Source organism: Podarcis raffonei, chromosome 17, assembly GCF_027172205.1.
Source record: "Podarcis raffonei isolate rPodRaf1 chromosome 17, rPodRaf1.pri, whole genome shotgun sequence".
NCBI classification, from domain to species: Eukaryota; Metazoa; Chordata; class Lepidosauria; order Squamata; family Lacertidae; genus Podarcis; species Podarcis raffonei.
In genome coordinates, this window is record NC_070618.1 from 8744973 (window position 1) to 8772913 (window position 27941).

At 44.9% G+C, this 27941-nt stretch overlaps 2 protein-coding genes across 2 annotated transcripts; one reads left to right on the top strand and one right to left on the bottom strand.

Annotated features, from left to right (window-relative positions):
• Nucleotides 1-1182: 1182 nt before the first annotated feature.
• LOC128405161 (C-type lectin domain family 5 member A-like) lies at nt 1183-12003 on the top strand. The gene is made up of 7 exons (XM_053371481.1): nt 1183-1601; nt 3002-3090; nt 4320-4376; nt 6821-6874; nt 8589-8737; nt 9204-9313; nt 11439-12003. The coding sequence occupies exons 2-7, from the start codon at nt 3012-3014 to the stop codon at nt 11554-11556; spliced, it is 567 nt and encodes a 188-aa protein (XP_053227456.1). The 5' UTR covers nt 1183-1601; nt 3002-3011; the 3' UTR covers nt 11557-12003.
• Nucleotides 12004-16766: 4763 nt separating this feature from the next.
• On the bottom strand, nt 16767-26504 carry LOC128405177 (C-type lectin domain family 5 member A-like). Its single transcript, XM_053371511.1, has 6 exons — nt 26299-26504; nt 25936-26111; nt 21772-21828; nt 21540-21676; nt 19438-19547; nt 16767-16945 (listed from the first exon to the last, which is right to left on the bottom strand). The coding sequence occupies exons 2-6, from the start codon at nt 26012-26014 to the stop codon at nt 16837-16839; spliced, it is 492 nt and encodes a 163-aa protein (XP_053227486.1). The 5' UTR covers nt 26015-26111; nt 26299-26504; the 3' UTR covers nt 16767-16836.
• Nucleotides 26505-27941: the final 1437 nt, after the last annotated feature.

Below are 27941 nucleotides of genomic sequence, written 5' to 3' on the forward strand. Positions count from 1 at the left end.
CTTCGTTTTGCGTGAAAAGTGGTTGCTGCTTGTAGTTATTTAACTGCAGTGTTTCATCAGCTGATGTCTTGAGCAGCAACCTCTGGAAACGAAGGGCTAAAAACCGGCGCTGATCTCCCAAATTATCTGGTCCCTTTTAACTTCGTATTTCAGCTGGTTGACTAAAATCCCTTATTTTGGCTGCTGATCTCTTATTTTCGAGGCTGCTGGTCCCTTATTTTCAAATAAATAAATGTGGTCCAAAGGAAAGCAGAGCAATATGGTTGACATCTGCGTGGCTGCAGGAATTGCCAGAAGAAGGCTTACAAAGCGCCGTCCAACCATTTTAGGGACTCTGGTTTTGTGTAGGTTTACTCCTCATAGTTTTATTTCTCCTAGATATGCTACCTTTCCAAACTGACGAGCCCCACCTGCCCTTTACAGCACATGCAAGCACTGCCTTCTTGACCATTGGACCCACTATTGGTCTCGTTCACTGAATCCACTGGAGCCTGCAGGGGAAATCCCTAACTCACTCAGGGTTTGAGACCCATCGGCTGCCCTCATCTGATTAGCCGGCCAGTCAAAGCTGTTCCCAGGGTGTGCAGGGTGAACTGAGTGCAGGGTGGGGGACCAAATGTACGCAGCCAAAAATCCAGCTAGATTTGATTGTTGTTGTTGTTTAGTCGTTTAGTCGTGTCCGACTCTTCGTGACCCCATGGACCAGAGCGCGCCAGGCACTTCTGTCTTCCACTGCTTCCTGCAGTTTGGTCAAACTCATGCTGGTAGCTTCGAGAACACTGTCCAACCATCTTGTCCTCTGTCCTCCCCTTCTCCTTGTGCCCTCCATCTTTCCCAACATCAGGGTCTTTTCCAGGGAGTCTTCTCTTATCATGAGGTGGCCAAAGTATTGGAGCCTCAGCTTCAGGATCTGTCCTTCCAGTGAGCACTCAGGGCTGACTTCCTTCAGAATGGAGAGGTTTGATCTTCTTGCAGGCCATGAGACTCTCAAGAGTCTCCTCCAGCACCATAATTCAAAAGCATCAATTCTTCGGTGATCAGCCTTCTTTATGGTCGAGCTCTCACTTCCATACATCACTACTGGGATTAGGATTTAATTTAATCAGGATTAGGCTATGCCACAATGAACGCCCAACCTCTGGATTGGGGGAGCCTGTTTCAGAGTGTACAATCAAATAAGACACTCGCTTTTCTTTATTCAAAATATTTCTGAAATATACACTGGAGGGTGGGAAGAACTACCAAAAAGTGTTAGTTCCCCAAACACCCGATCTGCAGCGTTACGCAATTTTGTGAACCAGCCAAACTTTAGTCTGATTTCCAAAGGTCTCGGTCAGCAGGAAGCCATGAGAGAGAGAGAGAGGAAAAAATGATGTATGTCATAACTGGGATGTTGACACAGAGGAGGAAGAAAAAGAGATAGAACCGTCAGCCAGGACTTTGGCTTACCAAGAGAGGGAAGGAGAAGAAATATTTCCCCTCTCTCATAGCGGAGGGCTAAAGGCAGGATCACACAGAATATCGACAAAACAAGGAGCGAAAATCAAACGGTCTGAACTGAAGCGGAAAGCGTTCTCATCTTTACAGAGTCCTTCTAATAGGTAACATTTGCTTCTCATCTGGTTTTCTTTTTAAAGAAGAGTGTGAGTATATTTTCTATCAAATACAACACACACACACACACACACACACACACACAACATGGTTTGGTCATTTTAAGGGAAAATAGGATCAATTGAAGAAGGATTAGACGAATTAAGAAAAAATGAAAAGGAGATCTATCTCATACCTTCCAACATTTCTCAGATGAAAATAAGGGGATTACAGCCTCTCAGCTGAACCTACCTCATGGGATTGTTGTAAAGAAAAAAATGTGTGAGGGAGGGGATTATGTACAACGCCTACAGATAAATGGAATGAAATAAAATCTGCAAGCTGCCTTGAGTCCCTGTCAGGGGAAAAAGGTGGGGAATAATAATAATAATAATAATAATAATAATAATAATAATAGGAACTGTGAGAATGATCAGGAACATACAAGAGAGTAAATCCTATTGAACTCAGTAGGACTTATTTCTGAGTAAAAAATACTTAGGTTTGCTGAACAGTCTTTACCCAGTTACCTGGGATAAACTCAATTGAATACAGGGGGACTTACTTCTGAGTAGACAGTCTTAAGGCTCCATTTACAATAAAGGAATAAACACTTTACATGTTTCCTAAGAAATGACGGGCTTCTAGTGCATTGCAATTAAAGAAGTTAAAATGGATTTGTGACATTTTCCTTCAAAATTATAGGAAGGGCTTTGAATGCCAGTTTAACAATTTCCTTCATTTGGTGCAGGTATTTTACTTTCAGTATAAACAGGACTCTGTTTTTGCACCTACACACATACCACTTTTAATTGTTCTCTCAGACATGGAGGGGACAAAAAGGGAACACCGGGACATTCTGAGATCAAATCAGAATCGGGATGGCTTCTGTAATTCCGGGGCTGTCCCAGGAAAATCGGGACACTTGGAGGGTATACTACCCAACAAATACAGTCATTTGTTTTGATTATAGGTTATAGAAAATAATGAGCATTGTAAGAGGGGGGGAAATAGCCTTACCTATTGTAGTAGATTGAATATTATATTAAACAGAGGGTTCTTAATTCTACTTGTGGGATATATTGAGCTTTAAAGAAATGTAATCTGAATCCTGAAATACTGTCCATCGGGAGAGGGGGTTAATTTATATTTACACTTCAATCAATATTACTTTTGTAATAAATCTGAAAGAGCCGGTCTGTTGAGGATCCTTTGATCCTATCCAGCTAAAGTTGTTAATGCTTAAGGTAATTGTGTGACTAATAACTCATTGGCTTCAATGGGGCTTGTTTTAAGCACAACTTATTTTTCATTGGATTGGATGCAACATGGGGCAATAAGCTTGCTATTACATGTGACATAAACCGTGATCTTTGGGTGCTAATGAAACACTACTGAACTCTTTCAGATTAGCCAACATGGGTTGGCAGCATTTTGTTCCTGGAATAAGCCTCTTGTTGCTCAAGCTTACAGGGACATCCCTGTTCCTTGTTTTCAGTAAGTATTGGTCAGGCTTTAGTTCCAAGGCTGCCTTTCTACTTTCATATTTATTTTCACTTGTCATATCCATCATTCTTATTGTATTCTGTATGCGCCAATGACAATGCCCCCTTAGTGCTGTGAAAAAGTTGAATAGGAGGTTACTAGGAAAGGAATAAAAATGAAAGCTGCCATTTGATTCTGTACAGTTCTGATCTCGACACCTCAAAAAGGTATGGAAAGGGTCAAGGAACGCGATCAATAGGCTGCAACAAGCCCCCCATGAGGAAATATTAAAGCGTGATGGACTTTTTACCTTGGGAAAAGGTAAAGGTGAGGGAGGCATCACAAAGGAAGTAGACAGGGAGAGTTTTTCTCTGGAGCCAAGTGAGGATTCCCAGGTAAGATCCTCCCTCTATTGTGTGGGCAGGTAATCCCTCCCCTACCTGGCCTGGTCTCCTTGGCAACACTTCCCCCAGGTGGGATTGGACAACTGACTGGGGTAGGCGGAGACCTCCAGGTATCCCACCTGAGGGAAGGCAAAGCCAAGCCTATGCTGATGGGGCCGCTCCAGATCTAGGGCTGTGCGCGTCCACGCAAAGGGTGCCCCCCGTTTTAAGCGGGGAGTGGTCATTCCTCCCTCTCTCATAACATTGAAGCACTAAGGGAGCTGAATGGCGGGAAATTCAGAACAGGCAAAAGGAAGTCTTTCTTCATGTGGTGCATAGATAAAACCATGGAAATCATTTTTTGCAAGATGCTATTATGGCCACAAACCTGGACGGCCTTAAAAGAGGTTTAGTCAGCTTCATGTAAGGTAAGGCTAACAATGACTAAAAGCTATATGGCGGTTGCCAGGCAACACAAGCGAGGAGTGTGCTGTTGCACTCACATCATGCTTGGGGCCTCCAAAACTAATCTGGTCAGTATGAGAACAGGATGCTGGACCAGCTAGGCCTTTGCTCTGATCCTGCAAGCTGAGTGCTTCAAAGTGCCTTTGTACACATCCCTCAGTCATCCCTCAGAGCCATCAAGTGACCATTATTATCCCAATAGTGCAGATAAGGGGCTGACAGAAACAGAGGCTTGCCTAAGGCCATTAGGGGACTTATCATCTGCTCTTAGTGCTTTTGATAACTTGCTCTCCTAGCCGACAAGGAAATATGACTGGGTGCATGCTGAATTTTAGCAGCCATTTTAAGGAGTGCTCATCAGACAGACGCCATTCCAAATGTTCTTGTTTTCAGTTCCACAGATCTTCCCCAGGGGAAACTTCAGCTTCATTCCTGAGGAGAATTATACAGGTAACACTACAACAGTTCTCTGGGGAATCTCTGAGCTTGTAAAAATAATGAAGGGAGGTTGTATGGGTTTTGCAAACATTTTCTTGCTGAAAAATGCAATTCTTTTTTTTTCACCGTTTCCGCAACAGTCATCGATCAATGATGATATAGTCCTGATTTGCTGTCACTCTTATTTGACTTTATTTTGCAGTGAATCAGTAACGCGGTCACATATCCAACCTTGATTGACTACATAGCATTGTGATGTCACACGCTATGCACACCCTAATTGGCAAGGCCCAGCCACTGTACTACATCAGAAAGCATTTTCCTCTTTTGAATATGGTGACATCATAATATAGCCAAATGAACATCATTCTGTTCATGATGCAGTTCCTGACTGGCTGAAATAATCCATGTGACAGGAAGTAGAGAGAAGCACCAGTCAGTTTGGCAGCGGCGGCAGGGGGGTGGGGTGGGAAGTGATGCTGAAACAGTTACAGCCAATAGGAAAAAAATGGTTCTTCACATAGCTGTCAACTTTTCCCTTTTCTTGCGAGGAATCCTATTCGGAATAAGGGAATTTCCCTTAAAAAAAAGGGAAACGTTGACAGCTATTGTTCTTCACCAAACAGGATAGAATAAAAGGAGAATACTTATACAACGCAGGTGGGACGCGGGTGGCGCCGTGGGTTAAACGACAGAGCCTAGGACTTGCCGATCAGAAGGTCGGCGGTTCGAATCCCCGCCACGGGGTGAGCTCCCGTTGCTCGGTCCCTGCTTCCAACCTAGCAGTTTGAAAGCACGTCAAAGTGCAAGTAGATAAATAGGTACCACTCCGGCAGGAAAGTAAACGGTGTTTCTGTGTGCTGCTCTGGTTCGCCAGAAGGGGCTTAGACATGCTGGCCACATGACCCAGAAGCTGTACGCTGGCTCCCTCGGCCAATAAAGCGAGATGAGTGCCGTAACCCCGGAGTCAGTCATGACTGGACCTAATGGTCAGGGGTCCCTTTACCTTTACTTATACAACAGGGAAGGAGAATCTCCAGTACACAGGCCAATCTAGGTTAGTCAGGAGTTGTAATTTGGCCTATGAGGCAATTCCCCCCCAGGCATACCCATCTGTCTCATATTATGACATCAAGTGTCGGTCAGGTAAAGCCATGAATGAGTGCATTTTGAACCTTTTTACATTTGGCACCGAATGCAAGTCGCTCTGGAATTCGTTCCACTCAGGGGCTTAAAAGTAGTGCTGATCCCTGATGCAAGCAGGGTGTTATGTACTGAATTGAGTAGGATCCAAAAGGCAGCAGGCTGATTGGTCCTAGAACAATAAGATTCAGAATGCAGCAGTCTGATTGGTCCTAGAATAGGGTCCAGAATGCAGCAGTCTGATTGGTCCACAGGAGCCACCCAATCCAGCTCCAGGTGGAAGTGAATCCGCAACCTGATTGGCCTACAGGAGAATCCCGGAATTAGCCAATCATGTGGGGCCCATTGTGTAAATAATGTATATAAGGCAGACATTCTGGGGGAACTTCCATTCCTCCTCACCACTATGAGCTGAATAAAGAGCATGAAATCCACTCTCGACTCCGAGTATATTTCACAGGGCATAAAGATTAGGTGTTGACTGAAAGGTCTCTCTCTCTCTCTCTCTCTCTCTCTCTCTCTCTCTCTCTCTCTGCGCAGGGATCTTTGCAGCTATAGCTTGAAGTCATGATTCATTCAGGCTCTACAGTATTGAAATCAATTTTTTAAAAATAGTTTGAAAAGTTAATCATGACATAAAACTGGTTGATTTCAGTGGGAACTAATTACAATTATGTACCTTTTATATTTGACTTCACTTAATAATGCTTTCTTTTGAAATGTTTAAGATTTTTTTGTTAACTTTGCTCTGCTAAATGTGCATTCTGCAGTTGACCTCTGTAGTGTTTTTTAAAAAAACATTTAGGATAATTTTTTAGGTAAAGGTAAAGGGACCCCTGACCATTAGGTCCAGTCGTGGCCGACTCTGGGGTTGCGGCGCTCATCTCGCTTTATTGGCCGAGGGAGCCGGTGTACAGCTTCCGGGTCATGTGGCCAGCATGACTAAGCCACTTCTGGCGAACCAGAGCAGCGCAATTTTTTAGTTTCCTGTTAATTATGTTTGAATGAATGTTAATTGTATTTAAATGTATACTTTATATTTTACTTTCTTCGGTATGGTTTTATTCGGAATTTTTTTATTTGCTGTTTTAATGTAGGTTGTAAACTGCTTTGGGACCCCCCCCCAAAATTTTTTTTTTATAAAGCAGTATAGAAATGAAATGAAAAATGAATAATTAACTCAGTCCAGATTGAACCCAAAGTGTTTTTGGAAATACCTATCAAAATTGCCCCCAAATCTAAATAGAAGAATACTACAGTTGTACAGCTTTTCAAAGTTGATTAATAGAGGCCAAAAATGTATTCGTTTTCAGAACTGCTGACTTCTCCGAACCTGCCTGAAGCAAGAGCTACAATTGCAACCACAGGTATCATGTCATTTGATTATTTGGAAACAGAAACCAGTAGTATTAATTATATTGTGCTGTAAAAAAAAGAAAAAAAGAGCTGTTATGGATCTGTTTTCTAGTGAGGAGAGAGCATCGGAGACTTTTAATGCTTTTCATAATAAATTGTTTATTTTTAAATGTACAGATTGAGGAGATGGAAAACAGGCAGGCAGGCACACACAGTCACAATAATAATCTTGAAGCTGCATCATTCTGGCACCCTGAATGTTCTGGCAAGTCCCTGTAGGTGGTTCTTTTGTGGCACCAGTAACATATGAAAATCCACATCTCTGGGAATAGTAGGAACTACACAACCTTTAGAAGACATCTGAATGCAGCCCTGCATAGGGAAGTTTTTAAAAATGTTTTATTATGTTTTTTTATATGCTGGAAGCTACGATGGTTTAAAGTGGGACGATATTGCTTTAATTGTATGATGTGGATGTGGTTTAATTGTGAACATGCAGAGGTTGCGAGTGGTTCCAGGGGACACAGTTGTAATAGGGACGACGACGACGACAACAACAACAACTTTATTATTTATACCCCGCCCATCTGGCTGGGTTTCCCCAGCCACTCTGGGCAGCTTCCAATGAAAGATTAAAAGTACATTAAAATACCAGTCATTAAAAACTTCCCTAAACAGGACTGCCTTCAGATGGGACTCCTTGCCAATACATGTTCAGTGAACATACTGGGGGGCAGAAAGCAAAGGAACACAATTCTTTGGCAGTTAGATAAATACTCCTAAACTACACTGCCTTTTTTCAATTTAACCTACCATATATCCAGCTGGAGAGGACACGAGTGGCACTGTGGGTAAAACCTCAGTGCCTAGGACTTGCATGGTCGGCAGTTCAAATCCCCGCGGTGGGGTGCGCTCCCGCCGTTCGGTCCCAGCGCCTGCCCACCTAGCAGTTCGAAAGCACGTCAAAGTGCAAATAGATAAATAGGGACCGCTTACCAGCGGTAAGGTAAACGGCGTTCTGTGTGCTGCGCTGGCTCGCCAGATGCAGCTTGTCATGCTGGCCACGTGACCCGGAAGTGTCTGCGGACAGCGCTGGCTCCCGGCCTCTAGAGTGAGATGAGCGCACAACCCTAGAGTCTGGCAAGACTGGCCCGTACGGGCAGGGGTACCTTTACCTTTGCCTTTACCTTTGCCTTTTATATCCAGCTGGAGGCCTAAGGACCTTGTTGTAGATCTTGTCTCTGTCCACTCATTGAAGGAAGAGAGACCAACACAAAATTGCCCCTCCTGCCCCTCAGTGGAGGCATGCATGCAGTTTCAGCAAGATCAAGAATGCCAGGCTGGGGGTCTAGGAAAGCAGCAAGCAGGCATCTAAGATGGCATTTGAATGGGGGCAAAGTCCTCTCTGGTGGTGAGTCACCATTCCCTTCTAGAGTTGGAATTTTCATTACAGTGGTACCTCAGGTTAAGTACTTAATTCGTTCCGCAGGTCCGTTCTTAACCTGAAACTGTTCTTAACCTGAAGCACCACTTTAGCTAATGGGGCCTCCCGCTGCCGCCGCGCCGCCGGAGCACAATTTCAGTTCTCATCCTGAAGTAAAGTTCTTAACCTGAAGCACTATTTCTGGGTTAGCGGAGTCTGTAACCTGAAGCGTATGTAACCTGAGGTACCACTGTATTAATATTGAGTTCTTTATGTGTTCATCTTCTTTTATCATGCTGCAGTCCAGATTCCTCAGAAGCCTCCTACATGGGAAAGACACAGTGGGAGTGAATTTTGGTTTACTGAAACCAAGGAGGTTTGGTTGCACTGCCGAGTCGATTGCATGCAATGGAGCTCCGACCTAGCGATCATCAGTGATAGAAATGAACTGGTAAGATTGGGCCCACTTTGATGAGAAAAAAATGTGCCACTGGAGTTAAATTTATTTAACCAGGGATAAGGAGAGTTGAGAACATCTTGCACAGAATTCACACCATACCTGTAAAGCACATCCAAGTCACATTTAAAGTACATGAATTTCCCCGAAGAATCATGGGAATTGTAGTTTGTTAAGTGTCCTGGGAAAAACCTTTAAGACAATCTTCAGCAGCGTGGTGGCCTCCAGATGTTTTCTGCTGGCTGGAGTTGTAGCCAAAAGCATCTGGAAGCTACTAGATTGAAGAAAAGTGTGGTATTGTTTTCATGTGGTCTGAATGCTTCATTGTCCTTGAAGGCACAAATAGATTTTTCTGCCTTAGTGGGAGCTGGTAAATAGCATCCTTTTCATCTGACCGTCCTTGCCAGTCGTGATTTCCTCTGCCCTGATTTTTCTCATTCATTCATTCTTCTCTTGCCAGGAGTTTATTCAGAATAAAACTGCAGTGGGTTCTTATTTCATTGGACTGACGTATACAGTGGCTCAAAACAAATGGCTATGGATCGACGGCACAGAACTCAGGAATAACCTGTATGTGTGATACTCTCTTTCACCCTTCTTATGGTGGGTGGGTTACATTCTCCATGGGGCATCCTCTTCACTCACTGGCCATTTCTGGAAAGCTCTCTGTTGTATAAAGGGAAAGGGACCCTGACCATTAGGTCCAGTCATGACCGACTCTGGGGTTGCAGCGCTCATCTCGCTTTACTGGCCGAGGGAGCCGGCGTACAGCTTCCGGGTCATGTGGCCAGCATGACTAAGCCGCTTCTGGCGAACCAGAGCAGCACACGGAAATGCCGTTTACCTTCCCGCCGGAGCGGTACCTATTTATCTACTTGTACTTTGAGGTGCTTTTGAACTGCTAGGTTGGCAGGAGCAGGGACCGAGCAATGGGAGCTCACCCCGTCACGGGGATTCGAACCGCTGACCTTCTGATTGGCAAGTCCTAGGCTCGGTGGTTTAACCCACAGCGCCACCCGCGTCCCTCTTTGTTGTATATAGTACTGGAATACCTTCAGATAAGATGATGCTCAGGATGACTTGATGCGAAAAAGTGTATCCTGCATATTGAGTTGCTGTCAAGAAGTGGTAATTTCAGCAAATGCAACTTTTCTCATGTCTTCATGGCAAGCTGCATCTGCCAGAATGCCCTCTTCTGCATTACTCTCGAAGATATATTCTTCAACATCTCACAGATGAAAACAAGGACACTGCCATAACATCTCTAGGCTCAGTTCACATGTAATGCTAAGTCCCAACAGGGCTTTCTCCCAAGGTGAGGGGAAGTGACCTAGGTGAAGTCTGGCAGGACAGCTTACTCTTTGGAATTAACCCCTTCATGCATTTAGACTTAAGCATGTTGGTTATATGAAGCTGGTTATCCCACATAGTCCTGCTTTGAAAAAGACAAACCATGTGACAGAGTCTGGATCATATACTAATCCAAATGATGTGTTAGCCCACAGCAGTGCCCACATGCTTGTGAAATTGTGCTAAGTCATACTTTGGTTTACCTTTACATATACGGTAAATCGGGTCCTAGTGTCACACCAAGAATCTCTGCCAGAATCCCTCCCCTGTTATTAATCATGGCTAAATTCCGCTCGCCATACGCTACATTCATTCCTTCTTCCAATCAGCAGTTCGAATCCATGCTATGGGGTGAGCTCCTGTTGCTCTATTCCAGCTTTTGCCAACCTAGCAGTTCGAAAGCACGCCAGTGCAAGTAGATAAATAGGTACCACTGCAGCGGGAAGGTAAACGGCGTTTCAGTGTACTCTGGCTTCCATCATGGTGTCCTGTTGTGCCAGAAGCAGTTTATTTGTGACCCACATGACCCAGAAAGCTGTCTGTGGACAAACGCTGACTCCCTCGGCCTGAAAGCAAGATGAGCGCCGCACCCCATAGTCGCCTTTGACTGGACTTAACCATCCAGGGGTCATTTACCTATTTTACCTGTCGTTCCCTATGACACATCCTGTACTGCACAGGTTTAAAAACCTTGTGTTTCTTCCTTTGCTTAGTGATCAGAACACAAGTGTTTTCTACTATGTTGGCCTTGTCTGCACAGTTTATTAAATTATGGTTTGTTTGATTGTCTGAACCTTGTCTGGTGGCTTCACTAATTTGCTGCCATCAAAGCATCATCTGAAGCCATGGTGGTGGCTTATTTAAATTGGTTTAACTATGAGGAAGCTATTGATTAGTCAGTTTTCTCAGAAAAGTGAAACAGAAAGCAACTTACAACCTCACATCATGTTGCAGGTTGGGGGTGAAGGTGGGACCTGAGTCTGAAAAAGCTGAGGACAACATCTCCAGGGAGTTTTTAGATGTTCCTAGGGAGTTTTTAAGCTGAGGGAGTTAACAAGCTGGCCAACAAGGCACCTCTTGTCCATTTACTAGTGCCATCTGGTTCCCCTAACTACTAGCCTGAGAAGCAAAATGAGCAGGGAGGAGCAACACTGGGAATTGGCCATTTTGGGTGGGCAATGACTGGGGCTTTGATCTACACAACCCCCTTCCTCTGCTTCTCCATCAAAGTTAGGCTTCTCAGGAAAGGAGCTGCTGATCAGGGCCTTAGCCAATGATCAGCCATTATACTTAGTTGTAGCAAACATGGTCAGCTTCACAGTTCTGCTGCACTCTGTTTTTACAGCTTTGCAATGACACCAAAAGCGGCGGATGATGAATGTGCAACTCTTGCAGCAGGAGAACTGAAACCAGTGTCATGCCACCAAGAACACCACTGTATCTGTGAGAAGAATCCTGTGTAGTTCATCTGAAGCAGCACCATGCAGTGACGTAACAAGGAAGAAGACAGAACCATGGACTTTTATTCTGGGACATTCTCAGCTCTATCTGGTGGAGCCTTCTCCATGCAGAGAAGATGCTCTAACCCTTCCCTCAGGTTGGACTTCAAAGCAATGAATGGAAATGTTATGTACTGAAGTTCTCACCCTGGGCCAGCAGGGGGATACTGTAGATAGTTATGCAAATAAGGGATCGAAAGTGACGTTCAGTGATTGGATAGTTTTAGAAAATTGTAACAGTTACATTGTACTGGAGCTCTATATAAGCAGGCTGACTGAACCCTTCAGTTCAGTTCTGTTCTGGCCTGTAAATAAACAAGAGCTGTTTGAAGAATCGCTGTGTCGTCTGAAATGTTCACCCACAACATAACAGGAAAAGCATTATAATTTCCTAATAACTAAAATGTCTTTAAACCTGTTTCCAAGTCTACACACTGATGTGTGCTTTTCTATTTTACAATTTTGAACTGATAATATCAGAAATGTGTAAGCAGAATAAGAATGGTTATTTTGAATCTTAGAGGCTTTGGCCTAGTGTTGCGTGCTCTGCAATTCTTTTGAGCCATGAAAACTCCCAAGAATCATAGAACAGAATCATAGAATCATGATTCTAAATATATTAGTCTTGTCACTTAAGCTGCGATTCTGTACACACTTATCTTAAAGTCAGACCCTCTCAATTCTTCTTTCTAAGCAGACATATATAGGTATGCACAGCCTGCCAATTGTCCAGGTCACATGCTGCAGCTGGTCAGGCTCACTTTAAATTCTTATTTATATTGTTGTTTTCCACTGAATCTTTCATTTATCCAGAAGGCCCAATTTCCTGTTTGCTTTTGAATCCTGGGCCCAGACTGTAGGTATGTAAAAAGGCATTGATTTTGTTCCTCTTCATATTTGTCATATGCAGTGCTGTTTCCGTTGGACTGCAATTCAGCTTCCCACACAAGTGAGCCTATTTGCCTTGCTGTCAGCTAGGGTGAAATCTGGCGTCATTCATTATCTTGTCATTACGTTATCCCACGCCATTTATTTCAATGCAAAGGAGAGGCAAAGAATCCTGGGAAATGTAGTTTACCTCTCACAGAGCTACACCCTTAACAAAACACACTTCCAGTGGTCTTTAAGGGTAAAGGTAAAGGGACCCCTGACCATTAGGTCCCATCGTGACTGACTCTGGGGTTGCGGCGCTCATCTCGCTTTATTGGCCAAGGGAGCCGGCATACAGCTTCTGGGTCATGTGGCCAGCATGACTAAGCTGCTTCTGGTGAACCAGAACAGCACACGGAAACACCGTTTACCTTACCACCAGTGTGGTACCTATTTATCTACTTGCCCTTTGACATACTTTTGAACTGCTAGGTGGGCAGGAGCAGGAACGAGCAACTGGAGCTCACCCCGTCGTGGGGATTCGAACCGCCGACCTTCTGATCAGAAAGCCCTAGGCTCTATGGTTTAACCCACAGCGCCACCCGCGCCCCTTCTTTAAGGGTAGTTGTGAGCTTTAAGTGTATGGTATTCTATGTAGCCTTAGTTCGGGGGGAGAGATAAGTGTCTGGTTATGTATTGTTATGTATCATTTGTGGACCAGAAACAACACCAGCAAATACGGGTCATATTTGCTGAAGTGATTTTCATTCCGAACATGAGATGAGTCAGTACTGGCATTTCCCACTCCAGTTTCCATTTCCGTTGGATTTCTCCGACATCTCTACCAGACGATGACTTAAGGGCGCTTCCAGATGGAGCTGTTCATTCGCACAAAATTTGGTGGTCGTCCTCCACTTTCTGGTGCAATTAGCCCATCGCTTTTCTAAGTGCAATTAGTCCAATAAGAAAAATGAAATAAAGTTGCACCGGAATGTGCAGGTTAATGACCAGTGGCCAACGACATTGTATGCAGAACATCGAACTGGTGATTGCTTGAGGAACAGGTGATGTCATATCACCTCCCTGCGAGTTTTGTGCAAAAATATAAGCTGGAATCCTCAAGGAACAGCCGATCTGGAAGTTCCCTAAGCTGACACTTTGCTGCCAGCACCAAACACTAGCGTGCTTCTTTTCCTTCTGCAACCACACATATCCTCAGACTGCTTATCCAAGCAGTGTGCATTTTTGGAGATGCTTTAATTAGCACAACCGGAGATTCGGCAGTCATTGACACGCAAACACATGCCAAGCACACAGAAGAGAAAGCAGAACTGCCCCTGCCACTCCATCTCTGTGTGTTTGGCAGAGGGTTTGTCTGTGCAGGGATGGGGGCTGATGGGTGTTCCAACGCGAGGGCCAGGGACAGAGGGGTACATTCCCACTCACCCCTCCATGTGTTTGATATGCAAGTCAGGAGTATGTTTCCATGGTCCTCAGATGTGTTGATTTCAGGTGAATTAGTGATACACTGCCCCCTTAAGGACATCTGGTCTCGAGATCAACGCCCCCACCGTTTTCCACCAGTGGTTCCCAGGGAGGGTGGCATAGCTGTCAACTTATAGATTTGAAAATAAGGGACCAGCAGCCTCAAAAATAAGGAATCAGCAGCCAAAATAAGGGATTTTAGTCAATCAACTGAAATACGAAGTTAAAAGGGACCAGATAATTTTGGAGAGCAGTGCCAGTTTTTAGCCCTTCGTTTCCAGAGGTTGCTGCTCAAGACACCAGCTGATGAAACACTGCAATTAAATAACTACAAGCAGCAACCACTTTTCGCACAAAACGAAGTCCAAGGGGAGGCCCCAGGCAGAGATGCTCAGTTTGGTGGCTGCGAGGAGAATGACGGCAGAAGGGCCTGAGGCTCCCACCAGTCCCGGCGGGGAGGGGTTCCCGGGGGCTGAGGCTGGTGAGATGAGGCCGGAGGGGGCGGGCTGGGCAGCCAAGCAACACAGTTGGAGCCTCCCTCCTCCCTGGCTGGCAGGGAGGGAGGGAGAGGAGCTGCTTCCTTTGAAACCCGGGAAATTTAAGGGACATCATCAATAAGGGACAGTAGCGGGACACGGCGCTGGGATAATGGAGTTTCCCGCCAAATAAGGAACGACTGACAGCTATGGAGGGTGGCCACAATTTAAAATTCAACAATAAAAAGAGTTAAAAGAAATTTCAGCCACATGGATAGGATGTTTCTTGTGTGATCAAGACTTCTTTGATATTAATTTCTTAAGTACTGTGTGTTAGGCAGAAGGAGATGGACTCCCATTTCCTGTTTAGAAAATGGAAATTTGTCAAGTCTAGCTTGTAATGAAGAGCTGAGTCCATTAAAGGTTGAGTCAGTTTGGGGAAGGGCTGCAGAACATGCTTTGCAGGCGGAGGGTACCAGGGTCAATCCCTAACATCTCCAAGTTTGGCTGGAAAGGTCCTCTCTCTGAAACCCTTGAAAGCGACTGCCAATCAGAAAAGACAACACTGAGCTAGCTGGACCAATGGCTTGACTCCATATAACACAGCTTCCTAAAGGCCAAAGCCATGTTTCCTCTTTTGCCTCTGATCTCCCTCATTCCAATATAGATAAGAGGCTGAATAAGCCAACAATTTATTCTAGCAAGGCAAACCAGCATGGAAAATATGTGGATGTAGAAAATAATACTAATACTACTACTACTACTACTACAACAACAACAACAACAACAACAACAACAACAACAACAACAATAATATACTAATTATACTACTACTACTAATAAAATAATACTAATACTACATCCCAGTAGTGATGTATGGAAGTGAGAGCTGGACCATAAAGAGGGCTGATCGCCGAAGAATTGATGCTTTTGAATTCTGGTGCTGGAGGAGATTCTTGAGAGTCCCATGGACTGCAAGAAGATCAGACCTCTCCATTCTGAAGGAAATCAGCCCTGAGTGCTCACTGGAGGGACAGATCCTGAAGCTGAGGCTCCAAGACCTTGGCCACCTCATGAGAAGAGAAGACTCCCTGGAAAAGACCCTGATGTTGGGAAAGATGGAAGGCACAAGGAGAAGGGGACGACAGAAGGTGAGATGGTTGGACAGTGTTCTCGAAGCTACAAACATGAGTCTGACCAAACTGCGGGAGGCAGTGGAAGACAGGAGTGCCTGGCGTGCTCTGGTCCATGGGGTCACGAAGAGTCAGACATGACTAAACGACTAAACACTACTACTACTACTACTACTACTACTACTACTACTACTACTAATTTATTACTTGTACCCTGCCCATCTTACAGGGTTGCCCCAGCCACTGTGGGACACTTCCAACAGAATATAAAATAACATAGCAAAACATCAAACATTTAAAACTTCCCAATACAGTGCTGCCTTCAAAACATCAAACATTAAAAACTTCAGGTGTGTACAGTCATATAAATGTTTAAGTCTTCAGATGCAAGTTGCATTACAATAATTAGCATGTTTTGCTAACACAGGAGGCCGTTATTTGGTAATCTTCCAAAACAGTAGTGGTTTTTGGACAAATGAAGGACTCCCCCTCCAACAGCAGAAGAAAATGTTCTGTCTCGAAATATAGGAAGTTCTGCGTTGAGCGGTTAGGAGAAGTGGATATTGAGGTTTTATTGCATGACTGGTCTCAGGAAAGGGATATAGTCTTGTTCTCTAAACTCCCTGAACCCTCTTTTCTGAGTAGAAGAAAGTATCTTTCACATGTGGCAAGGCAAGAGAGATCATCTGACCAACAAGCAAGAGGGGGAATTGTTTGAGACTTCCAGTGTGGCAAGAAAGGGAAGATCAAAAGACACAAGCAGATTTACACACTCGCGGCTCATTTATGTCAATGCAGAAGTGCAACTGGAAGTTTACCGTCCGTGCATAAGACAAGCTTTTTTCCATTAAAAATTAGTTTTAAAATTGGGGGTCATCTTAAACATGGAGAGTGCATAGGGGGGACATGGGATTGGCTGCTGCTGTGAGCCGGAGATTGTCAGCGGCTATTGGGCATGTTATTGGTGGCTGTGGCGAGGGCTGGTGTTGATTGGCTGTCGCTGTGGCAATTGGGCGGGCAATTGGCGGATTCTGCTCTGCTGGCGAGGGGACAGACGATCTCCCCCCATTTTCTTAATTTGGAGTCCCTCAAAATAAGGGCCGTCTTATACACTGAAAAATACGGTATTTGCAGTGTTTATTGGGCCACTCATATATTTGGCTGGATAAAAGTCTTCACGTGTGAGAGAACACGCCTCCCTTTCCAGGTCCAAAGTTCCTTAGCAGAGTGAAGAGTCTTAATTCCACATTGCTGAGAATCTCCCATACAGAGGAGAGCGACTATGCCTTCTCCTCACAAATCCAGCGGTTTACTACGGAGCAAGGTGCTGAAGTGACAAGGTGTAATCCAAGCACAGCACAGTCATAAATTCTACTTCTGATATTCAATCTGTGAAGGGAAGAGAAGTGAAAATTAGCAGGTTCAGTCGGTAGAGCATGTGGCTCTGAATCTTGGGGCTGGGGTTCAAGTCCCAAGCTGGGCAAAAGATCCCTTCATTGCAGGATTTTGGACTAGATGGCCCTTGTGGTCTCTTCCATCTCTATGATTCTACGATTCTATACTTCTGCAAGTTGTTAGCCTCAGTCGCCGCTTGGGAGACTGCCGCGCTCCTGTCTGCGTGGTCCCTTTCACTGTCACCTTGCACAGAACTTGCTGAGCCAAAGAAGGCAGGACAGCTGATGGCAGATCAACATGGCTGAGGTAACCCAGTCAAATGGGTAGGGTATAAATATATGTTTTGTTTTTATTAAAAAATGTGGGGCCTTTTGCTATCCCTGGTCCCACCTAGGTGCCAGGATTTTGGAAGTCCAAAACTGGTAACTTGAATACAGTGGTACCTCGGGTTAAGTACTTAATTCGTTCCGGAGTTCCGTTCTTAACCTGAAACTGTTCTTAACCTAAAGCACCACTTTAGCTAATGGGGCCTCCTGCTGCCTCCGGATCACGATTTCTGTTCTCATCCTGAAGCAAAGTTCTTAACCCGAGGTAATATTTATGGGTTAGCGGAGTCTGTAACCTGAAGCGTATGTAACCCGAGGTACCACTGTACTGTGCTCTACAGCACCTGTATCCTATAGTGTCTGAACAAAAATTGTTACCACCTGCAGGGCCGGCACACTCATGAGGCAAGTTGGTGGCAACTGCCTCAGGCAGCAGGACCCACAGGGGCAGTGGATCTCAACAGAGATCTTTTATTTCTCGCTTGTTCCTGATGCAGATCTTCACTCACCCCTTCTTCCCTGGTGAGGAAGGGAGACACTATTTTGTGGTTTGCCTCAGGTGCCAAAATGTCTTGGGCCGCCCCTGATGAACACTGGCCATGATATTGTTTGCAGGGACAGGATGTGTTCAGTAGATGCCCCCAGCATCTCTCCCAAATGCCTAAGTGGACATGCTACTTAGAAGTGCTCATTACAGTGGTACCTCGGGTTACGAACTTAATTCGTCCCAGAGATCTGTTCTTGACCCGAAACTGTTCTTAACCTGAGGCGCGCTTTCACTAATGGGGCCTCCCACTGCTGGCATGCGATTTCCGTTCTCATTCTGGGGCAAAGTTTGCAACCCGAAGCAACTACTTCCGGGTTAGCGGAGTTTGTAATCTGAAGCATTTGTAACCTGAAGAGTTTGTAACCCAAGGTACCACTGTATACTATTAGCACTCTGAAGAATGGGCACGATAATTTCCCTGTTGCATACACACATATTGACAGGATCCCCAGAGGCGACGTTATGAGACCTATCCTCCACACTGCCATTTTTTAAAAAAGCTGACCGTCTCTTGTGCTTCATCGTTATCCTTGTAACAGCCACGTAAGGTGGGTGAGTGTTATAGTCCACATGTTGCAACAGTGGTACCTCGGTTCTCAAACGTCTCCGTTGATGAACGTTCCGGAACCTGAACACCAAAAACCCAGAAGTAAACGCTTCCGTTTTCAAATGCGCCTTGGAAGTTGAACAGCTTCCACTGCATTCCCCCCCCCCAATTTTCTCAATTCCATTTGCAGACAGCCCTTTGCGCCTCAGTTTTCAAACATTTCAGAACTCAAACTGTCTTCCGGAACGGATTACGTTCAAGAACCGAGGTATCACTATAAGGCAGCGGCGTAGCGTGGGTTGTCAGCACCCGGGGCAAGGCAAGTAATTTGCGCCCCCTAACCCGGGGCAAGGCAAGTAATTTGCGCCCCCTAACCCGTGGATTTGCGCCCCCTAACCCTACAAATCTATGCCTATGAATGATGGTCCCTCTCTCTCTCTCTTTCTCATATTCCAATTGATTCCCATTTCCGCCGATCAATCCCCGAAGCTCTCACCCAGCGAAATTCGTGCGTAATTACGCTTCGCCATCCCTAATCCTGCCGCTTCCACCGGGAAATCATGACGGTGCGTTTCTCCTCTCCAAACTTTCCCCGGCCCTTTGCCGGCCGGTGCAGCCCTTTTGGCTACGAGCTCCCCTCCTTCTCTGCCCGCTTCCGACCCCACCTCCCCGTCCAGCCTCCCTACCTCCTGAAAAAAGGCGCCGGCGCCAAGCAGGACACCCCCGCGGCCATCGGAGAGAGGCGGGGCCGAGGGAGGCAAGCCAATGGGCGAGGCGGGGGTAGGTGGCCACGGGGGTGGGCGCTGCCGCAGTCCTCGGGTGGGCAAGGTAGGAGCAGGCGGAGGCTGGCCGGCCGCTCTGACAATAGGGGTGGGCCGAGGGCACGACGCGGCTGGGCCCTCTGGACTCGCGCCCCCCCCAGATGTTGCGCCCGGTGCGGCTGGCACCCCTGGCACCCCCCACGCTACGCCACTGCTATAAGGGGGAAAGAAAGCTGAGTAACAGAGGCTTTCCTCCCCATCACTTTGTGACAAACAATAAATGACCAGAATGATAATAAACATACACGTCAGGGTCATACGCTCTGTTGTCAATCCATCTCCACAATCCCTTGGAACCTTGCTGTGTTAAGCCAATGAAATACTCAAAATGGTTTGTTCTGTTGAACAGGAACATCTGGATAGGAGGCATTTGCAGAAGAGGTAAGAGAAAACACAGTGAAATCCAAGAGCTCTGATATGGGAATGCAATGCAGTAATGGGGGGCAGGGCAGTGGTGGTTCTTGTCTTTAGCAAGGATGTCTTCTGGTTTTGGGGTGTGATAGGAATTTTGAGGTCTTAGATATATGGTAATGTTCATAACCGCACATACATAGATCAGCACAGGAAGACCGACCTGAAGCCATTTTGATTCCTAAACTGAGCAAATGTTTTCTCTGCAAGGTCAAAGTGGAAAAGCCTCCCCATTGTCTTTTCCTTCACAAATCCTGTCTTAAGGGTATGTCTGTGTTTGAATAGGGTGTGAGCCTGTGACCTGGCCCAGGAACTAAGTATTTATCACTACAAAAGAATGGCCAGGCTCCCCAGGCAATCCAATCAAGTAACCTGCCAGACAGGAGATAAACAAGGACAAGAGAAAAACAACATTTAAATTTGTGTTTAGACTGCCTTTTTCTGTGATGTATATATGATGTTTCTGGGGGTGGTCTTGATCTACAGGGTGGCAATTTCAAAAGTCTTTATAAGGCCTTGCACAATATTTTTCTGGATCCTCCTCCTTTCCTGTGTGTGAGGGGAGCACCCTGTTGCAACGGATCAATAAAGATCAAGCTTACTAGCTGCTTTGCTTCTCAATATTCTCTGGTTGGCCTCTGTTATTTTCTCCTACCAATAGGGAACCTATGTTATGGACTCTATATGAGCTCTTGGATACCCCATAAGGGAAAAGGGCAATTTTTGTTTACAACAGGGGGTCCTTGGGCAAGCAGCGTAGTGTGGTTTTCCACAAGCCACATCCACACCTAGACCCTTAAGTGTCCCTATTTTCCAGGGACAGTCCTAGATTTACAGAAGCTGTCCCAGTTTCTGATTTGAACCCAGAATGTCCTGCTTTTTATTGGAGAAATGTCGGAGGGTATGGAGTTATCTGACCCCTGAGCCATCTGAAGGCAGCCTTGTATAAGGAAGGTTTTTTTTAAAAAAAAAAGTTTAATGTTTTATTATGTTTTTATATATCTTAGAAGCTGCCCAGAGTGACTGGAGCATCCCAGTCAGATAGGCAGGGTTTCAAATAGTAAAATTAATATTATGGAATAGGACGTCCCTATTTTCACTGGAAAAAGGTTGGACTGTATGCACACCACACATTTAAAGCACCATGATACCACTTTAAACAGTCATGGCTTTCCTCAAAGAATTCTGGGAGCTGTAGTTTCTTAAAGGTGCTGAGTATTGTTAAAGGTAAAGGGACCCCTGACCATTAAGTCCAGTCGCGGATGACTCTGGGGTTGCAGTGCTCATCTCGTTTTACTGGCTGAGGGAGCCTGTGTTTGTCCGCAGACAGTTTTTCCAGGTCATGTGGCCAGCATGACTAAGCCGCTTCTGGCGAACCAGAGCAGCGCACGAAAACACCGTTTAGCTTCCTGCCGGAGGGGTACCTATTTATCTACTTGCACTTGACATGCTTTCAAACTGCTAGGTGGGCAGGAGCAGGGACCGAGCAATGGGAGCTCACCCCATTGCAGGGATTCAAACCGCCAACCTTCTGACTGGCAAGCCCTAGGCTCTGTGGTTTAGACCACGGCATCACTGAGTGTTGTTAGGAGACCCCCTGTGGGTTAAACTACGCCGGCCAATAAAGCGAGATGAGCGCCGCAACCCCAGAGTCGGCCACAACTGGGCCTGGTGGTCAGGGATCCCTTTACCTTTACCTATTCCCCATTCTAAGCCTGGTTTAACAGCCAAACCCTTTTTCTTCACAGGGAAAACCTTTAAAAACAAATCTAAACTATTCATGCCATTCATTCTAGTTGTGCAAATGGTACCATGTCTTGTCTAGCCCTGAAAAGTTAGCAACTGTGAACTATTTTATGAAAGCAGGCCAATAATTTGATCACAGAACACCATGCTTATTTTTTTGTTGCTTTGCAAAGCAGTCCTGTCTTCTCACCAATTCTGCTTTGTTGTTGACAACAGCAAGATGAGCATTTGATTGAGCACAGTCCTCCTGGCTGTCTTTCCATGTTTTTTCTTCGGCAGAAAAGAAGTAGCATTTGCCAGCATAAAGTACCCATCTTATGGGGCAGCCTGTAGAAGTTAGGAGGAACAGGAGACGACTGGATTTAATATATACAAAGGAGCAGAAATTCCCATTTCCCCCATGAGCTGTTTTTATTACATACCATCTTTTACTCCTGATGGGGTGAGAATGGGGTCTCCTTGGAAGAAGATCTGTGAAGCTGAATGAAAACGACTCATAAGAACCTGTGAACTCAGCACATTTATTACCCGAACAGAGGGAGTCAACTACGTTAGTCAAAAAAACAACGTTTTAAATGCAACACCAGATGGCACTGTAGAGCACAAAACTTTCTATGAGATTTTACATAGCGTTTTTTCTTTTATAGTGATTTAATTTATGACTTATTTATAGCGTTTTTTCCACTGTGTGTAGATCCACCCAAGGATGTTTCAGAGCAGTACATTTCAGATTTTCTGCTTTAAGTGAATGCTTTCCACCTTGGCCAAAGAACCCCTACAAGTTACAGAGGATGATGGGACATCCTTTAGGGCAAACACTCAGTCATCCAAGGGATTTTCAGGCAGACACACACCATACATTTAAAGCACATGACTACCCTCTAAGCTGAGGCTCCAGTACTATGGCCACCTCATGAGAAGAGAAGACTCCCTGGAAAAGACCCTGATGTTGGGAAAGATGGAGGGCGCAAGGAGAAGGGGACAACAGAGGACGAGATGGTTGGACAGTGTTCTCGAAGCTACCAGCATGAGTTTGAGGAAACTGCGGGAGGCAGTGGAAGACAGGTGTGCCTGGCCTGCTCTGGTCCATGGGGTCACGAAGTGTCGGACACGACTAAACGACTAAACAACAACAACCCTCAAAGAATCCTGGGAACCTTCGTTTGTTAAGGGTACTGGGAATTGTAGGTCTTTGAGGGGGAAACTGCAGTTCCCAGAATACGTGTGTGTGTGTGTGGGGGGGAGAAGTCACAGGATTTAAATGTATGTTGGATGTCTGGTGCGAATCTGCTCCATATTTGCTGGTCCTCACCATTGCCCACATGAAATGGGAAAGTACCCTTGAATCAACATTGTATATTTGTCCTGGTCTGGTGCATGGAATGCATGTTGTTTTGTAGTGGTGTGATGTGTGCTCATACTGTATCGCGAAGGCCATTGTCTATAAACATTGTCTATGCTGTGTGCTGTTGTCCCCTCCCCTCATTTACTACTACACCCCCCCCGATGCTCTAGATACCTGAAGCCCATTGTGGGCTTGCACAGGTATGTATTTTAAAATAAAATAAAATAAAACATTTCGCCTGTGAAATGGTGTAATAAACAAAACCATTATTTCCAAGTATGTTTGAAAGTGGGAAAGACAGAGGCAATTTTAAAATTGTGTATGCTTAATTGGGTATTATTCCTGAACTAAGTGGTGGTTTTTCTTTGCTTTTCTCTACCCTAAAAGTCAGTTAAAGTCAGTTACACCTCACCTCAGTTGCTGATACTCTGTTGTTTTATTCTTATTGCTTTTACTCATTGGGGTTATTCTTCTTCTAGTGTTTAAATTGTTTTTATTAATGATTGGAAAATCACCCTGGGAGCATTTTTTAAAATTTATTTTTCCTGAAGCTGCAGGACAGAAACTTATTTGTTCGTAAGTAAATATCCTCTGGCAGGGGAGCTGGATCTTCCTCACAAAGCGACACTCATGAGGCAGAAGTTGGTAGCTCTCTGATAAATCGCATGACAAACCACCAGTGGCAACAGCCTGTCCTGCGCTTCCTTTGGAAACACCAGACATTTGGTTAATGAAGTCATGAAAACTTCAGTTTTTCAGGAAGTAGGACTTTCGCTGCCATGGGTTTGTTGTGCAATGTGAGCCAAAGTTAAGTAATAGCTCTGTGCTGCTGATAAAATCGCCTTCCTGCCCTCCCACTCCTCAGAGACTGAGTCTCCACACATATGAGAACAGGGAAGGCTCAAGAAATTTTGCTGCCTGAGGCAAAGGTCAAGATGGCCACCCCCAGTGCTTTTTTTCAAAAAAAAATACTGCATTTTTTGCTCTATAAGACTCACTTTTTCCCTCCTAAAAAGTAAAGGGAAATGTGTGTGCGTCTTATGGAGCGAATGCAGGCTGCACAGCTATCCCTTTCACTGTTCAGCGATCCCTCTTGCTGTTCTGGCTTCGGAGATTCAGAATATTTTTTTTCTTCTTTTCCTCCACCAAAAACTAGGTGTGTCTTGTGGTCTGGTGCATCTTATAGAGCGAAAAATACGGTATGTTTAGGAGTACTTTCATTTTGACTCAAGAAAACCACCATTTTATAGTTCAAATCGGGGGAAATAAATACAGTAAATGGACAAAAGTACGAAGATTCGCAAAATGTTTAGGGGTATGCGCACCCCTGCGTCCCCACAGAAAAAAGCACTGGCCACCCCCACCCCCAGTTTCACATACAGAAGCCGACTGAACTGGTAGTTGAATCTTAGGCAGTGTACACAACATATATTTAGAACACATGGCTTCCTCACTCCCAAGAATCCTGGGAAATGTAGTTTTCCTCTCACAGAGCTACACCCTTAACAAACTACACTTCCAGTGGTTCTTTAAGCGTAGTAGTGTGCTTTAAGTGTATGGTGTTCTATGCAGCCGTAGTTCAGGACTAGCAATGGGACAATGGCCTCCATCACACAACTGAAGCCTAAGTTAGGGTACCCAGGGCAGACCATGTGGAACCCACAGAACCGTCCTCTTAACACTTGGGCACTGCTCCTCACCCCCAGTGCCCGCTCTGCCCGAGAATGAGTGCAGCTCTGTGGAGAGTCAAAAGAAGTTCAAGCAGAGGAGAAGTTCAGAGATGATGGGTTCTTTTCACCCAGAAAATCCTGTCATAAGTCAGATAAATTAGGGATTTATACAATTTTGTAGCATGCAGAGAATAGCATCTATAGAGAAGACAGAGATTGTAGCTGAGGGAAGTCAGGGAGGGTGGGGTGGGGTGATTGTTTTATGGGGGGAGGGGGGAAATGGGGGGAATTAAGGATGATATGTTTTAAGATAATATGTTTTGTTTAAATTCCTAATAAAAATATTTAAAATAAAAAAACAGAAAATCCTGTCATCATTTCTTAATGCAATCTGATGACAGTTTGCATTAATCTCAAAAGACAGTAAGAAGAGCTTATTTTCATTCCTGGTGCAGTCACACTCACCCCTTTTACCATTTTCCAAACTGTTTTGGTACATTTCTTTATCTTTTTTAAAAAGCTGTTTGATCAGAGGCAACAATAGGACAAAACAATTTGGTACAACCCATCAGGGCTAGGGCAAGGTTTCTTTATAGGCCAGCAGAGATAATTCCCCAAGCAGCCGCATATTATAGGATCAAGAGTTGGCCAGAATGTCCCCCCCCCTCAATTTACTTTTTAATTTCAGTAATTTAAAAATCACATTGCTGTGTCCAGGGCTTTTTTCTGCCAGAAATCACTGGAACTCAGTTCCAGCACCTCTCAGGTGGGTGCCATTGCCATTCTAAGAGAACGAGGGAGGTGTTCACAGTGAGTTCCAGCACCCCCTTTTCTAGAAAAATAGAATTGCCTATGTCCCACATTAGTTTCCTGGGCATCTAATACAGATTAGAATCCCCATTTTATCCATAAGAGAACAAATCTCAAAGTCCAGACATATGGCCCTTGAATATCTTCCCCATGTCAGTTTAAGGAGGGAGGATTTTCACGAGAAAAAATTATATGGTGGTGGGACTAAAAGGCCAAGCCCTCCTTAATTCTGGATAATGGTATAGTTTAGACCGTAAAGGGGCTTTCAAACTGCTGTGCTGTGCTTTGAAGTCCCAACAATCAGTACTTCAAAGTGCAGCATCACCTGACGTCATCCCCTGACAGGGGATGGGGAGACAAGGAACTGGACCTGCTGGCCAATAATGATTCACCACCCCTGTCTTAGGGGTAGCTGATGTGCTGCTCTCCAAATGTTGCTGGACTACAGCTCCCATCAGCCTTAGCCAGCATGACCAATGGACAGAGATCATGGGAGTTGTAGTCCAACACCATCTGGAGGGCACAACACCATTTATTATAGGTAAACTGCACTATCCTTTGATTCCAATTTTGATTTGCAATGTTGCTTTCAAATTGCAAGCTGTTTATGCTCTTTGTCTTTGATAACTGCTTGATTTTATTTCAAAAATCCTAAACGAAGGTTTGCAATAATAAAAAAGAGCAAACTAACTCTTTGCAAATGGCAGTCAGGTCAGCCAAAGCAGACTCTACTCAAAGTTTACATTCAGCATGATACTCACCATAGAGAAGGAACAGTGAAGTGCCTATTAGCTTAATAACTAAGAGAATCATGAGTGGAACTATGCAATCCCACTTCATTTCCCCCAGCAAGCTAGCCACAAGAAACTTAGGAGGAAACCTCTGTGTACGGCACACACGTTGAAATTTTCAGGTATGTCTCCAGCACTGGCCAGATCTGAAATGTAAAAATGCCCATGATTAAAAGCCGCCAAACTATAGAGGGTTCTGGGTGCCTGAGTACCCACAAAATTTTTTGTTGTGGGTGCTCAGCACCCACACCTCAGGGCCCCGACACAACTTTTGAGGTCTTGCAAGGCCTTGGACAATATCACCATGTCAGGGTACACAAAAAATAAGCTTACCAGAATGAAAACAGGGCTTTGTCTTCTTCCTTTGTTATTCCTGAAGAGGTGGCTGTCCCGAATGGGGCTCAGTTATGCTGTTTCTCACTACTTGGCTTTCACGGGTGTCTTGCGTCTGCTTGGAGAATGATGACTTAAATGTTTCCTGCAGCTTCAGATGACTCGGAGGGATGCGTACACCAAGCAGCCTTCTTAGAAATGCCCATGCTGAACTTCCCCTCTTACAGACCAGTGTTTCTGTTGAGCAACTCAATGTGTGTGTGTGTATGTGTGTGTTGGAGGGGAAAGTACAGTACAGTGCTTGCAGTGGCTTAGTGCTAAAATAGGTTCAAGGCTTTGCCCCACTGAGCTAGTGGTATTAATCAGAAAAGGACATACAGAGAGGTGATGGATGGGTGGGAGACAGGTCAGAGAGAATTTTCCTAAGGATGTGAGGCTGAGGGAGGGGGGAGAGTCTTCAGACGAGAGCTGGGAAGACTCACTGCTTTGTATGTGGATTGAAGATTAAGATATAATTATGACAGAGGGCTAGATATAATTTTGTGTTTTATTAGGATTACTGTTGTTGTTATTCTTCATGTTCTTTTTCTCTCTGCTTCCTCTTTTCTTCTTTTTACTCTCAATCTTTTTGTTTCCTTTCCTTTCCTTTTTGTCTTTTTGATTTTATTCGTTCAAGATATTATTTTACTGTATTGTGGAAACCTTAATAAAATCTTGCGGGGGGGGGGGAGAGAAAAGGACCTGAGTCAGACCAAAAATAGAAGAAATTTAAATCAAAACAAAACACAAAAAATGATGAAAACATAAAAACTTGGCAGTAAGTAGGGTTGCCATATTTCAAAAAGTGAAAATCTGTACACAAATGTTGTGGAGCTTTTTGGGGGGGGGGCAGTTGGGCACCATTGCCATTCTAAGAGAACAAGGAAAGTGTTATGTACTAAGCTTGGATCCTACAACAATCGGCAAGTAGGTTTGGGGGCCAATTCAATCTCTGTTTTACAAGCTGCAATTGTTGTTGTTGTTGTTTAGTCGTGTCCGACTCTTCATGACCCCCTGGACCAGAGCACGCCAGGCACTCCTGTCTTCCACTGTCTTCTGCAGTTTGGTCAAACTCATGCTGGTAGCTTCAAGAACACTGTCCAACCATCTCGTCCTCTGTCATCCCCTTCTCCTTGTGCCCTCCATCTTTCCCAACACCAGGGTCTTTTCCAGGGAGTCTTCTCTTCTCATGAGCTGGCCAAAGTATTGGAGCCTCAGCTTCACGATCTGTCCTTCCAGTGAGCACTCAGGGCTGATTTCCTTCAGAATGGATAGGTTTGATCTTCTTGCAGTCCATGGGACTCTCAAGAGTCTCCTCCAGCACCATAATTCAAAAGCATCAATTCTTCGGCAATCAGCCTTCTTTATGGTCCAGCTCTCACTTCCATACATCACTACTGGGAAAACAAGCTGCAATACAGAGCATGAAATCACTACAGGACTCTGAGTATATTTCAGGAGGTATTCATGGTGAGTTCCAGCACCTCTTTTTCTAGAAAAATAGCACTGCCTATGGGAGTGGTGATATTTCGCACATTTGGTCCCTCTGTCATTTAGGGCTTTCAGCAGTAGCACAATCACCTTCAAGTTGGGTCTGGAAAAGA

Excerpts from the sequence above, each read along its gene's own strand:
- LOC128405161 (XM_053371481.1), top strand. The coding sequence starts at position 3,012 with ATGGGTTGGCAGCATTTTGTTCCTGGAATAAGCCTCTTGTTGCTCAAG. Across the intron at positions 8,738-9,203 it reads TCAGTGATAGAAATGAACTG|GAGTTTATTCAGAATAAAAC; the intron begins GTAAGATTGGGC and ends TTCTCTTGCCAG. Across the intron at positions 9,314-11,438 it reads ACAGAACTCAGGAATAACCT|CTTTGCAATGACACCAAAAG; the intron begins GTATGTGTGATA and ends CTGTTTTTACAG.
- LOC128405177 (XM_053371511.1), bottom strand. The coding sequence starts at position 26,014 with ATGAAGTGGGATTGCATAGTTCCACTCATGATTCTCTTAGTTATTAAG. Across the intron at positions 21,829-25,935 it reads TTCACTGTTCCTTCTCTATG|CTTCACAGATCTTCTTCCAA; the intron begins GTGAGTATCATG and ends GTTTTCATTCAG. Across the intron at positions 16,946-19,437 it reads AGAGCGTATGACCCTGACGT|ATTGAATATCAGAAGTAGAA; the intron begins GTATGTTTATTA and ends TTCCCTTCACAG.